The sequence below is a fragment of the Rousettus aegyptiacus genome, unplaced genomic scaffold, assembly GCF_014176215.1.
Source record: "Rousettus aegyptiacus isolate mRouAeg1 unplaced genomic scaffold, mRouAeg1.p scaffold_m13_p_6, whole genome shotgun sequence".
NCBI lineage: Eukaryota > Metazoa > Chordata > Mammalia > Chiroptera > Pteropodidae > Rousettus > Rousettus aegyptiacus.
This window is the reverse complement of record NW_023416309.1, coordinates 48778971-48793838: the sequence shown is the minus strand read 5'-3', so window position 1 is coordinate 48793838 and position 14868 is coordinate 48778971. Positions and strand designations below refer to the sequence as shown.

The 14868-nt window shown below is 48.2% G+C and overlaps 1 protein-coding gene across 6 annotated transcripts in view; it reads left to right on the top strand.

The window, feature by feature from the left end:
* The window catches only part of LOC107511706 (nebulin related anchoring protein), a 67180-nt gene that overhangs the window by 42266 nt on the left and 10046 nt on the right, over positions 1-14868 (top strand). For all 6 annotated transcript variants that reach the window (XM_016146349.2, XM_016146350.2, XM_016146348.2 and 3 more), the window contains 9 exons: positions 844-948; positions 1656-1763; positions 2304-2417; positions 4126-4323; positions 5710-5814; positions 7001-7099; positions 9127-9231; positions 9584-9691; positions 10547-10858. In XM_016146349.2, the coding sequence (XP_016001835.2) occupies positions 844-948; positions 1656-1763; positions 2304-2417; positions 4126-4323; positions 5710-5814; positions 7001-7099; positions 9127-9231; positions 9584-9691; positions 10547-10858 (1254 nt within the window). The remainder of the gene's footprint in view (positions 1-843; positions 949-1655; positions 1764-2303; positions 2418-4125; positions 4324-5709; positions 5815-7000; positions 7100-9126; positions 9232-9583; positions 9692-10546; positions 10859-14868) is intronic.

Genomic DNA, 14868 nt, shown 5'->3' with positions numbered 1-14868 from the left:
ATGCTGATTGTGCCTTATTCGACAGGCATTCTGAAATGGCCTGAGCGCCTATCAGACGAGATATATTTGGGGATGATTTATAAACTTGAAGGTTTAGGAATTTATCATTTCTTGATAGTCGGCGCATCGGAATCAAATTGAGTTCAGAGAAACAAGAACTTTTGTATTCAGAAAAACAATATCTGCCTCTTCCTTACCCTAACCAACTCTAGGGGGCACTGCTGTGATACGTAGAAACCTGGACACATCTAATAAGATGTGGGATGGAAAAAAGTCCAGTTCAGAAACTTTCTCTGGTGGCTGCTGCCAACTCCATGTGTCATTGCTAAGGACTAGAATATCATAAGCCCAAATCAGAGTTCTGGGAGAATAGCACCCCCAACCCACCCAGGAGACATTTATTAGCACAAGAATCCTTGAGATGGGAGAGGGCATAAGGATTGAAATAAGGCCAGGGAAAACCTGACCTATGGAAGAGCCACTCTCTCTCATGCCTCCTGAATTTTGATGCCCTCTCATAGCTTATAGATTATAACAAAATTACCGGATGTTAACGAGATCTCATTGCTCGTTTGACAACCATCAGCAATGTGCTACAGGTAGAGCGTTAACTGAGAGAAAGTTTCAGCCTGTCATGTTCTGAGGTGGGAAGTAGAACTTGGGAGAGAATGAAATGCATGTCACCCCGCTAGCTGTGAGATCTAGGTGGAGGCAGGGTGCCCATGATCCTGTCTCTTTGGGGAGGTGGCAGCTGCAGCGCCCTTGTCTCCTGGAGTTTAATTTGGCTGGTGGCTGCATGGGGAAGGCTTCTGGGTTTAATGTAAAACCTCCTTCTACCCACAGAGGTTATACAAGGAACAAGGAGAAAGCATAAAGCATCATTACACACAAACTGCTGACCTCCCGGAAGTCCTGCTGGCCAAGCTGAATGCCATGAATATCAGTGAGGTGAGGATGATGGAAAGGCACCGGTTTTAATTACAGGAGATCTGGGGGCCCTGTGCAGTTGCACAGCATCTTGTGCTCAGAAGGGCCCTGTGCTTGGTTTGATGTTCTGCTGTCACCATTTGGAATATGTGACATTTTTGAACAAGAGGCCCCATGTTCTCATTTGTACTGGGCCCTGCAAACTATATAGGTGGTAGTTGCTCCTGGAGAAAAGTCAAGCTCATTTACAAGAATGAGACTGGGAAAACTGCGTTATTTCGAAGGGCATTTGTTTTGAGGGGCTGGAATTTGGGGGCGTCAGAATATAGGTGAGTGTATCCATGGGGTGTGCCAAAGAGAGACTTCCTGTTCTCTGACAGAGACAGCTGAGTTCTCTTCATCGTACATAAAGAGCCACACGCATACAGCTCATGCCTCTTTCTTCCAATCAACTTGCTGCTCAGGGAAATATGGGTCTATCTGTCTTTAAAGCTCTTACTTTTTAAATCCCCTTCCCCCTCCCATGGCTGTCCCCTCCAAAGGTAGGCACAAGGCAGGATCCAGCTCTTTGTTGATTTTTGCTAAGCCCCAGTCATCTCTGACTCCCGAGTGGGGAAAAAAAAAAAAAAAAAAAACCCACAACAGATTCAATTCCCACGTTGGAAATGGGAGTTTGGTAAACCACCAGGTCACATGACGGTCTTTATTCGTGCATATCTTCCCAACAGACACGATATAAGGAATCCTGGAGCAAACTTCGAGACGGTGGTTATAAACTGAGATTGGATGCCATTCCGTTCCAGGCAGCAAAGGCTTCTGGTGAAATCATAAGTGATGTGAGCATCCACCTCCATTACTGTGATAATGTTTAATCCTAACCAATTTTTATTCCCTTTGGCCCCTAACCCCTGCTTTCTTTTGCCTGTGGATAATATCCTCTCCTCCCCCAACTGACTGTGTTAGGGCTGTCAGATAACGACCAGTGAGAAAGAACATACCCTATAACAAAAAATTCCCTTGCTGGGGTATAAAGCCAGATGCTGGATGGTAAATATGGACCCTGGGCAGATGAAATGCACCCTCCGCCAAGCGTTTTCCTAAAGCAAGTCCACGTGAAGAGACTGTTAACAATGCACCCACCTTCTTCCAGCGTGGGCGGCCCAAGTGCTAACTCGTCTGCCATTTCATATCCCAGCCCTTTAGTCATTGGGAGTCTTGCATATGAAAGAATAGGCCTTCTGACGACTCCCACGCGTTTCTTTTAACTCACCCAGTTACTGTCAAAAGAACAAAACATTTTCGTCCAATACCCACCTCTTCCATTCCGTGTCCCTTGTCCCTGAGCTGTTACTCTCTCCTGTTCTCTTTCCCTTTAGTACAAATACAAAGAGGCATTTGAGAAAATGAAAGGGCAGATGCTTGGCTCCCGGAGCTTGGAAGACGATATCAGCCTTGCACATTCAGTGTACGCGAGCTCGCTGCAGAGTGAAGTAAGTGCGAGAGAATGCAACAGAGCTGCGCTCGCCGCCCCCCAGAATGCACAGCCAGCTGATGCCATTTGTGCTGGTTGTGGGTACCGGCTCTGTCCTAACTAGCTCTGTGGTATGATCAGGTGATCAGGTCCGTTGGTTCCTCTGGGTTTTAGCTTCTTCCTCGGTCAAGTGAAGAGTTGGGTTAGCTGACGCCTTAGCTCCCCTCTGGGCTGGGCATTCTATGATTTTGTGACCAGTGGCCACAAATGGAGAGCCTGCGGGCTAGAGTTAGACTGTGGAGTTGTTTTGTTTGGTCTGCAAAGTAATTTAATTGCAAACCTTAAAGATGGAAAGTTTCGTATAAAAGTTTTGGACTTCTGGCCAGAAGCCGGACGTAGAGTCCTCCTGGCTGCAGTTGAAGTCCATTCCTAAGAGCTCCTAAGTGGGGGTTATGCAGCCCCCACTTCCTCCTTCACTCATTTACGCCACCTGTCTGCCTCCCAGAGGCCTCTGCATTTGCAACCCTCGACTTTGTCCCTCTGGATGCTGGCACATGCATAACAGAAGGCGAGCAGCAGGTGAGCGAGTGAAGCATCACCTGTATTTGCAGCCGCTCCCCAGCGCTAGCATCGCCACCTCAGCGCCACCTCAGATCATCAGGCATTAGGTTCTCATGGGAGCACCAGTCCCTGGTTCCAAAAAGGGTGGGGACCGCTGTTCTAGAGGACCTAACGCTTTTACACGCCATGTGTCATTCACCACCAAACAATCTCTAGGAACTTCATCTTGTTATTCGTCCCGAGTCTACTGATGAAGACTCAGCCCATGGTCTAAGATCAGCTAGAAGCGGGCAGAGCCAGGCCGCAGAACCGGCTCCGCATTGCTCCCTTTCCACAGCTTCGCACGTTCTCCGCCTCAGTGGCCCCTCTTCTCACGTTATTTCTTTTCTGTTCTGTGATGCCGACCTTAGCGTATAGGGTTGGGCATGAATTATCCCGGGGTGAGAGGAGGATTAGCAGAGGTGGGAGCGAGAGGTTAGGCAGCGGTGGCCGGAGCTTCAGGAATGCAATGGGAAGGATGGAGAAGGAAGAGCTGGCCATTACGCATCTGACTCCTCAGCGGCACTGAGTGAGCTTCACGCGCCTGTACACAGCTCCTCCAAGGACCGTAGCGGAGCTCATGGTCTGGAAATGGGCCTCTCCCTTCCTCTCCCATGATGCTGGGCTCTTGGGAATACCCACCCCTCAGAACTGGCTTTTCAAGCATCCATCCACTGCTCCCAGGTTTCCTAGTGGGGGGTTATCTGATGCTTTGTAAGCTGGCTTGAGAGGAAGCTCTCTGGTGTCACCTGAGAAGGTGAAAGGAAGAAACAGTGGTGGCAGGGCATGTGTCTTCTTACCTCTGGAAAATGGAATGAGCCGAAGTCAGGAGCAAGGAAAGCATCGACGTTTTATCTGTCCCTCGAACTTCTGTATTTTCGCCAACTGGGGGAACCATGGGCTTTGTCATTCCAATCGATGATCTTCAGGAGCTGGGGCCGGTGAGCATCAGGACGTGGAGACGCGTCCTGCTTACCAAGCCAGTCCCCACAGGAAAGGAGCCCTGGCCCTGCCAAGAATATCTCCTGGGCCTACCCGGGACAGTGGCATTGCAGTTATTCTCCCTGATGGTCCTGATGCAAATAGTGGCTTTGAAATCGCCTCTGTTGATCTGTCTGCCCCTCTAGGTGAATTACAAGAAAGGCTTCGAACACTCAAAGGCGCAGTTCCATCTGCCGTTGGACATGATAACCCTGGTGCATGCCAGGAAGGCTCAGAGCCTGGCCAGCGACCAGGACTACAGACACCCGCTCCCGCAGTACACGTCTTTGGAGGAAGACCTGAGGCTCAGCTGTGCCAAGAAAGCTCACAAGTTGCAGAGTGAGGTGAGAAGACCTGACCTCTCTCTCGGGGGCTCTTTCTTGTCCCATTCGACTGTGAGACTGTGACCTACCAGCTCTAGCAGGCTCTGCAGGAAGCTCCAGAGATGAGGAATCCTAAATCTGGGGTTCCTTTTGAAATACCACCCCACCCCGGCGTTCCTGCCTACCTCTTAATAAGCACAATTGCACAGGTCTAAAAACAATAACAACCATTAATTGAGTATTTCTGCTGAGTTCCAAGCCTCGTTTTCATGCATTATCTCATTTAAACCTCAAAGCTACCCTCTATCCAACGTCTCTGTCCCCATTTTACAGAGGAATTATAGTGAGACTCGAAGAAGTTCAGTAGCTCGCCCTTTCTTGCCATAAATGAGAAAGGGGCGCTGATTCTGGATGCGCATTCTGGGCCCGCCCCACCCGTTTCGTGGGGCTGGCAGGCCCAGGAGAGTCAGGAGCACCAAGGAGTTCCCCACTCCCAAAGAGATACAGGATGTCTCGTCCTAACTGGCAGCAGCATCCTGTCTGGTACTCACCTTACTTCCCAGCTCGCTGGGTTTTCACGCTGTGAGCTTTGCAAGTAATGGGGCCTGTGTCAGAAAAGAAAACAATGCACCAAACCCGCTTCCCGGTTTGGCAGTGCCTGCGCGCTGAGCGGCGCTCAGATCTGGGTATCTGTCAACTGTTCAAATTCTGTGTGTGTGTGTACAGCGTTTATGGAATGACATAAACTGTCAGGAACCTGAGAGCAGCTGTAGGGATGGGGAGCTGCCACGCTCAGCTCAGGGGCCTGATGTCACCTGAGCACCTCTTGTTGTGATGGCGATTGGAAGGCAGCACACCCAGGGGTGCCTCGGTGGCTGAAGGGAAGTGAATCCGGGGACCCTTTAAACTGTCAGCCAAGTCACTCAGGTACCCACGCTTGCCCCCACTCACACAGGCTCAGACAGGCCTTTGCCAGATAGATAATCCAGGATTCATTTATTAGTCCTTTCTTAACCCATGATTAATTAATGCCACCCTCTGCCGCTGGGTTTTGTTGTAGCAGACCTATTAAACCATTGCCACACTTGCCCCAAGACAACTGATTTTCTAACCACGGTCCTCTCTAGCGTTTATTTTTGATTGCCCACATTAAAATAACAATCAGCCGACCGTTCCTCTAACAGCCACTGAGACGAGTGACAGCGGGGTTATTTTCTTCTGACCTACATTTTTGTTTTCCTAATGAGTGATTACTAAGAGGCATTTGTGCATCTGCTGAGTGTGAGCTATCTGCAGAGACCGGCTTGGCCCTGAGTTCTAGTTAGGACTCCATCCGGTCGCGGGTCCTCTGGTTTCTCCGTGCGTCCCAGTTCTGAGAATTTGGCGTTTCTGTGTTGTTCCTTGTAGAACGCATACCGGTCGGACCTGAACTTTATGCGGGGTGTCGCCTGCGTCATTCCAGGCACGTTAGAGATCGAAGGGAGAAAGAGAGCGTCTGAGCTCATCAGTGAGGTAACTGGGGACCGGAGTGGGTGAGGGGCGGGTGTCAAGTATGTTTTCCTAGCAGAGGAGCAATCGCTTTCCTCCTGACTGCGAAAACGAGTTACATGTTACACCCTTTGCCCTGAGGACTCACTGCGGAACTTGTTCCCCGGCCTTTCTTCCTGGATTCTTCATTCAGACTGAGTGTCGTTCAAGGCAGCTTTGCAGATATGGAGTCGGTTCCTCTATTAACATATAAGAATGATTCACTGACTCTTATATGTGAATAACACGAGGAGGCACTTTCCTCGTGTCCCTTGGAGACTGGCCCTGTAGTATGATGTGAAGTGGGCAGGCGGCGGAGACCAACAGAGGGAGATTAAGATTCTGGGCCAGCACTCATTCGCTGTGTGACCTCTAACCAGCCACCTGCCCTCTCTGAGCCTCACCTTTTTAATCAGTCAAATGGGGACACTCGCACCTCCTCTGTGTAGTTTTTGTGAGGATTAGCGCTCATTTAAGCATTGTGCTTTCTCTGGTGGCTGGATATGAAATAGTTGCTATAAGCTTGGCTATAATTTCTTGGTAAAAATACAGAAGTCTAGAATTCTCAGCTCTTTGAATCCTGAGGAATCTTGCTCACCCCTGAGGGAACTTTGGGACTGCCATTCATGGTAGATGCAAGGACAGGTGGGCACTGAAAGTAAAAGGTGGTCAGTGGCCAGCCTGGGGGCATCAGATGGGCTACGGTTTGTTCACACATTGACTAGGAACTCTGGGCAAGCGGAATTGTCTTCACTGTGGAAATTTAGCTATAACTCTGTGTTTTGCTTTTCCAGTGAAATCTCTAAAGCGAATGGTTCTAAACCTTGTGGTGTATCAGAATCCCTTGAAGAAACTTAAAAAAAAAAAATACAGAGGCCTGGGTCCTCCAACAAGTTACTGAATCCTGGTCTCCCGGGGTGGGTGCAGGCTTGTGTATATTTTAAGCTGCAGTTATCTTTAGTACACTCCCTGGATTTCTAGCAGGCAAAGGTTGAGAGCAAAACTCGAGTTTCAATAGTCATGTTCACATTCATGGCAAAAGACTAGATCTCCCTTTCCTGCTGTCAAGTATCCGAGTTAGTCCATCCTGTCCTTTCTGCTTCTTCATCTCAGTAAGTTCTGGTTTTATACCTTACCGAATCTCCTTATTCCTTCTCATGTGTGAATCCAGAGTAAATATCGTCAGCATCCGCAGTCGTTCAAGTACACAGCTGTGACAGACACTCCCAGCCTCCTTCATGCGAAACTCAGCAACCAGCTCGCGAATGAGGTAAACATCTCCTGATGCCTTGGGAATGGACTTTTACAAAACTGCTAGATTGTGAAAAATATGTGTGAATATTTGTGGGTCGGAGGAGGTTAGTGGTAGAAAGCATGGGTGTTCGTATGGAGGTTTAGAAGAAAAGAAACGCCATTTCACAGAGCCTAAATGTTTTCCAGCAGGAAAGAAGGCCCAGCTGGAAATCTGGTTAAGTCTGTAGTCTTGCTACCCAAGGGCAGTAACAGACCAGCAGCATCATCGTGTCCTGGGAGCTCATTAGAAATGCTGAGCCTCAGGCCCCATCCCCGACCCGCTGAATCCACCTGGCCCTTTAACAAGGTCCTCACCTGTTTCCTTTGTGCATTAAAGTTTGAGAAGTACCAGTCTGTCCATTAAGGCAAATATTGGCTAAGCACTTATACGTCATCATTCTGATGATAATTATAAGGAGGATTTGTGGTTAGTCAAGGACAGTTCTCCAGTATGGTGTTTGTCGGGCTTTTCAAATTCCTCCCTCATCTTCTTCTCATTCACTGTTTACCCAAGTCGCACTTTAATATCTCTAATGGGGAGGGGGGCCAAGGGGAAGGAATCTCATTATATAACACCATCGTTCCGGTCCTACTTCCTCTTAGTGGCTCTCTTACGAGTTGGAAATAGAAAGTGAACTTGGCAGAGAATTAAATTTTACATCATCTTTACTTTTTAAGATTCTCCTTCTGACTCTAACTTTTAGAAATCAGTTGAGTTTTGGCTATTTATATTATTAGTTCCCACTCTCACCTCAAGTCAAAAAGGAAGAAATGACAGCTTGGGGTAAGAACGTCTGACAGGCTTGTATAGTGCTGTTACCAATTTTAAATTGCTATTTCACCTTTTCTGCCTGCTTTGCGAGCTGGGTACTGTGGAGTAACAATGCCTCTTATGATGGCCTTTGGGCTTGGAGGACTCAACAACCACAGACCTATTTTTAATCATGAGAGCAGACATTTTTGTATTGGATGCGGCCACCTGGGGCAGCATGGACGTCATTTCACCCACAGAAGCATCCAAGACTTTAGTGAAGGATGCAGACCGGGGTCTGCCAACCTCCCTTATGCATTGCAGAGTTTCTCCTAAATTCCCCAGGTCTGCAATGGAGGGAACCTTGAGAGCATGTTTTTCTTTCTTCATTCTATGATTGAGCAAAGTGTAGGGGAAGAAAAAATATCTTTTTCTTTACCCATCTTAGGTTCTGGGGCTGGGGCTATGTAAAAAAAAAAAAAAAAAAAAAAAAGACAGATTAACAAGAAAAAAAAAGTATAACAAGTAAAAAGGATATTTACTATAAGCTTTACGTGTTATGGGAGTCTTCATAAGGAAATGAAGACCCAAAGAAACGGTTAAACCCGAGCGCGTTTATACTAGTTTTGATGAAGAGTGCGGAGTTCTGGGAAAATGTGACAGGACGGAAGGGTGTAAGCTGAGTGTAGGCACCGGGGGGACACTTAGCAAGGTCTGCTCGCTCACATTCCTCTCTGCACCCCTCCGTCTTCAGAGGTGAAGATGCTCTTCTCCTCGGGTGCAGGGAGGGCACCCCTCGCTGGAGGGTCTCGCGACTTGCTTCAGGGGAGAAGGTCAGAGAGAGTCCTTCTAGCACCTGCATGTCTCACGTTCCTTCAGCTTAAAATATTCAATATGCCAAGGTGCCGCGTTTTAGAGAAACATGTCCTGAACCCTATCAAAAGCCACTTGCAACTTCTTACGTATTCTTTTTATATCACTTGATTGGACTCATGAAAGACTGTCTTCTTTGAAAGAAATATCTTCTCCAGGGCCGAAGGTATGACCGAGACACAACAAATGGCCTTTTACAGACGCGTTCCCCAATGGCAAACGAGGGACCTCTAGCTCTGCAGAAGTGCACAGCTCTTATCTTCTTTTTCTTTTCCTTCCTTCCTTCCTTCCTTCCTTCCTTCCTTCCTTCCTTCCTTCCTTCCTTCCTTCCTTCCTTCCTTCCTTCCTTCCTTCCTTCCTTCCTTTTTTCTTTGTCCCAGCGCCTCTACAGAGCAGCCGGGGAAGATGCAAGACACCAATACACAATGACTCTGGGTCTGCCGGAGTTTGTCCGAGCGAAAACAAACGCGGCCAATTTGAGTGATGTAAGCCTTTCTTGTGGCGAAAGTTCATGCATGCTCCAAAGCCACGTGTGTCTGTGTCTGTGATGTGATCTAACAGTAACCCTTCTGGCGTTCACAGAAACTTAAAAAAAAAAAAATGTGTCATTTAGATGCTCACATTAAATATACCTTTTCACAAATGTGTTGTGTACATACGTGTCAGAGCCCAGTACGGCATGTGTGCTAATGAGATTTTCTCCACAAAATAAAAAGCTTTTGCTTGTCAGAAATTGATTCTGGAACATTGTAGTACAAGTGAAAGGAGTAGCCTTTGTTCGTTGATTCATGTATTTTTTTTTTTTAAAAAGAAGGTCTACATGTGTTCCTACTGTAGGCAAAATACAAGGAATCTGGGCGTAATCTCCGTGCTCAAGGCTACAAGCTGACAATAGACGCTCTCCCCTTCCGAGCTGCTCGGGTCTCTGGAGATATAGCCAGCGATGTGAGTGGAATGATATGACCTTCCATCTTGCCTAATTTCTGTTAACTTCATGTAAAACGATGTCTACGGCTGATTTTCCGAATTAAAGCAAATCTATCACCATGTGAGACAGGATGTCACCTGCAGAATATATTAGTTATGAATGAGATTCTTTGATGGAGGGAGGGAAAGAAAGCTTTTGTTAATGAGAAGCTAAATTCAGGCGAGGGTCTCCAGCAGAAAGGAGATTACGGTTTCTGTCTAATTGCGATGTCTAGGCAACCACCCCCTGTAACCTGTGAACAGCCTGTTTTCTAACTTCGCCCAGAATTAGAAAGAGGCCTCGCGGTAGAAATTGTAATACAGCCCTGACACACCCCCCTCCTGGCTCTCTGTAGTGTCGCATGTTGGCGTTAGGATTTGCCGGCTGCGTTTCAGCCACTCCGTCAATAATGTCCATAGCTTTGGGACATGAAGGTGACTTTCTCTTTCTCACAAACGAATCACAGAAAATGTGGCTTTCCAATAAATGGATCCTGTCTTTTGGGCTGAATGTTTTGCCATGTGCGAATGGATAAAGCCCACGTTTCTCTTTTACGTGTTTTTGATAAATTCCTTTTGGCCACTGGACATGTAAGGGGAGTAGGGCCCTTACTTTGGTTCTGAGGATCTGGTTATAATTAGAAAGGAGGAATGGGGGATGTTTTAATTGTTCATCCCTCAGGGAGGAAGCATGCCGACCTCACTGTTTTTTGTTATAATCATCACCTCCTAGTATAAGAACAGGTGATTTTTCTAGGGTCTACAATGGAAATGCTCAAATAGGATTTAGCAGGACCGATGTCGGCTCCTGACTGGCTGATCCTCCCCTTTCAGTTTCTCTACAGACATGACTTTGTGAAGGAGCGAGGGAGGCTGATTGGAGTCCAGGGTGTGGACGATGACCCCCGGCTCCGGCACTGCCGGCGGATGGGCCAGCTGCAGAGCGAGCGTCAGTACAGGAGGGCGGCAGTGGACAGCCAAGCCCAGTGCCACCTGCCCTTGGACATGGTGCACCTGGTCCACGCCAGGAAGGCCCAGGCCCTGGCCAGTGACCATGACTACAGGACACAGTGCCACGAGTTCACGGCGCTACCTGAGGACCTGAAAATGGCCTGGGCCAAGAAAGCTCACGCCCTGCAGAGTGAGGTGAGTGGAGCCTTGTGTGGGTCACATGCCAGCCCCCAGCCTTCCTCCTCCCACCACGCTGGGATGACTTGCTCAGTCTGTGTTATCTAGGTTGGACTTATTCAATCAATCATTTGGCAGAAGCTTATTGATCACCTACCAGGTACCATGCATCAGTCTAGATGCTGAGGGTACAGTGGTCAACAAGACGGTCAGAAAACTCCTGTGCTCGTGGAGTTTGCATTATAGAAAAGGGAGATAAAACACTATAAGTAAAATATTTAGTGCGTTGGACAGTGATACCTGCTATGGAGACAAACGAAGCAGGGCCGTGGGGTAGGAGGCTGCGAGTGTGTACGTACCTGCACACGTGCGATTTAAAAGGGGCGGTCGGGGTGGTTCCCATTGAAAAGGTACCATCTGAGCAAAGACTGAAGAAGATGCTGGAAGGGGACAGAGCAGTCCAGCAAGCAGAATAGCAAATGCACAGGCCAAGGCCCAGAGCAGAGGCAGCTTCAGCGTGTTCGGGGCCAGAGGGAAGCACGGGGGTGAGCGAGGAGGACGTTGCAGGGGACGGGGCCCGAGAGAGAAGGGGGGCTCGGCCGCGGATGGAAGGGGTGATGGCGATGACAGGAGAAGAGCAATTTTAACTGTAGCGGATCCTTCCGGGCTGCTTGCCATCGCGGTCACCCCCGCTGCAGCGCTGCGAGGTGGGGACAGTTGTTACTCCAGTTTTGAAGATGAGGCCTTGTCGGAGGTGCCGGGGCAGCTCTGGCTCCAGAACCCACACTTTTAACCAAGCTGCTGTTCCTCAGGGAGCTCACTGCAGGCGCTCCACGCTTCCTGCCGCTCAGATGTAGACAGCGAGGCCCAGAAAGAGGAGGTCCCCGCCCCTCTTGCAGAGCAAAGGCACCAAACAGGGTGGTGGGTAGCACCAGCCTGGCCCATGTCACCGTGGAAGGCTCTGGAGTCAGCGTTTTCAGAGTCAGTCCCATGTCCCCGCCAAGGCTTTTTTTGCTCAGCTGGGACATGGTGATAATGATCACGTGGCTGTGGTCAGCTCTTACTGGCTTCGCGCACATCACCTCTCTGGGCCCCCACAGCGTGCCCAGGAGGAAGGCGCTCTCATTCTAGAACATAACCCATGGGATGGTTGTCACATTGACCCTCCTCGTCCACATCGGGGTTTCTCAGCTCTGGCACTGTTGACATTTGAGGCTGGATAATTCCTTGTCCTGGGGCCTTTTTTATGTCTTGCACCATCCTGGCCTCTACCCACGAGATACCAAGAACACCTCTTCTCCCCCAGAGCGACAGTCAAAAATGTCTTAAAATATTGCCAAATGTACCTGGGGGACAAAAACCGTGCCTGATTGAGAATCTCAGTTGATAACTGGTCTCTATGAAGCACTCAGCACAGAGCCTGTCCATAGAAACATGCCAGTAAGTGTTGGCTATTTTGCTTATGGTCTCTACACCAAGCCTTCTGGTCTGGTCTCCCTCAAGCCGTGATTGCTCTTGGTTTAGTTATGGCAGAGACAGAGCTTATAAACACACAATCGATGAGGAAGTATGACAGAATGATCGAATGAATTTGATTGTCACCTAATTATTGTTACGATTTGCTGGAACTGCAGTACTGCATTATTCAATATCAGGTCCAGCGTGGAGCAGGGTGAGTTCATTGGGCTCACACGGGGGACGTGAGGACTGAAGCTCCATCTAACTTCATCTTAGAAAGGCCTTCCACTGGAGAGAAGGCCATCCTGCAGCCCCCAGGAAGAGCTCGTAGGATGGCGTGGGAGCTCTTGTCAGTGGCTCGTTCTGGGCAGGAGAGCATCCTTCTGAGACAGGACAGGCCCCTAATGAAGATACGGAGGCCACTTGGGAGAGGTGAGAGGGCCCTAGCTGGGAGCCCGAAGATGTGCTTTGGAAGCCCAGCTTTGCCGCTCCCTGGCTGTGTGTCCTTCAGCAGTCTCTGTACTTTCTAGGCCTCCATCTCTCCACGGAAAAAGGACAGAGTTTCAGTTTGATTGGTAATTTCCAATTTCAGGCTTCATTGTTTGTAAATGTTTGTAAAATGGTGGCATCAACATAATGTCAGGTTTTTATTTTACCAAGTAAGGAAAAAGAAAAAACAAAACAAAACTAAACACTACCCCAAGGTACCATTTATTGCTCTGTTACTTCTGAAAAGAAAGATAATTTTAACATTAAAAGAAAAGGGTAGGAAAAAACAGTCTAAAAAGAAGAATCCTTCCCAAGAAATGGTAGTTGGCAATGTTAGGCTAACATTTTACAAAACGGGATACATTTTATATTTCATGCATTGTTATTTAAACTTCGTGCTTATTCATTTGGGGATCCGGACAAAGATGCTGTGAATGGTAGACCCCACGATATGGGGAACACTTATTCCGGGCCAGGCATTTGTTTAAATATTTTGCACCAACTATCTCTAATATCTAGATAGGTACTAGTATTAGGCCCATTTTTACAGATGCAGCAATGGATGCACCTGTAGTCTTGAGTGACTTTTACCCAGCGTCACAAGCTGGCAGGGAAATGACTCGCTCAAGACCATACAATGAGAGCGTAAGAAGAGGCAAAGCCGAGCTCTTGCCTCTGGATTCTGGCCGTGGCTCCTCAGCTCTCCCAGGCGGCTGGATTAGGAACCCGGGTGCCCTGACTCCTGAGGGCTGTCTTTAAGACCAGAGTGTCATGTCCAGAGGACAGCTCCTGGTGGCTCTTCTGAGGATCTGAACAATCATGTGAGCACCAAAATCATCCTGTGGATGGGAATAAGAACCCCTCCCTCGCAGGACAGTGTGTGAACAGAATGAGTTAATGAGTCTAAAGCAGCATATATCTGATGCAAGGTGATGATTACAATGATTCTTATTACTATGACAACTATACCCTCCCCCTGGCCACCTCCTGGGTGCAATTGTTTGCATGTGGGTCTCAGCGACTGAGACCCACAGCTTGTGCATTTGTAACGCCGTGCTCCAAAATGGGGGTGCCAGGAAACCCCAAATGTGAATCTGCAGGTGACTTCCAGGCCTTCATATATGTACAAGGGAAGTCAGTAAGGCTGCCCCCTGGGGATGCCAGATTCAGCGGGGCAGCTTGAGAAGGTCTCTTATTATCTTAGAATCCGTCTTGGAGACCATCTTCCAGCAGCTGCTCCTTCTCAACTCCCTTCCTCCCTCCCCCTCTTTTATCGTGAAGTCTGGGGCAGGCGTGTTGTTTTTAGGGTCTGCGTGAATAGTCAAAGCTGGGCTGGGAGCTGAAATATCAATAGACAATCCATTTATAAGAGAGTCTGAGGCGCAGTCAGATCTTTGGGGAACCCGTATCTTGCTTTCTGACTTACCTGCGATTGTACTGCTCAGCTCAACAAAAGACGAGTTGAAAGAGCGTTCCCCACTTCATCTCGATTATGAAAGGAGCAAGGCCCGGCTGTGAAGAGGCCCTGTAGGATTATTCTCTCTAACTTAGAAATTTATCCAATTTTCTCTGTTCTTTATCAGAGTGGAAGGCAAAAGCTTTGCCGGTGTAGACTGAAAGATCGCGGTCTAAAAAGCCATCTTACTGACATGGGGTTTTGAAACCTGCTCCTGAACCCGACTGATGTCTCCCTGCACCAGTTGGAAAGCAGAGTCGAATTTGCACAGGGCATTAACCAGCAGACAGTAGATCAGAAACGGGCCCTCTTTGAGGCCAGCTGTGAGGAACGCTGTGAATCCTGAAATGAAAGACAACTAAAAAGGCTGAGAGGCTGATTTCTGGAGTGATATTTGGCGTTACAGCGGAGCTTATATCTAAATTAGAGAAATGCTATCAACTTCGTTTACATCCAGATTTTAGATTTCCTTAGAGAGTCTTTTTCCACCTTTAAAAATGCCTAATTTCCATAAAGTAGAAGGAAAACATTCTTGCAACTGCCTTGTTGTAGGTAAGGGTGGGCAGAGGGAGGAACAGTGATAAGGTCTGAGGTTTCAGGAGAACACCTAATCAGACCATTGTCT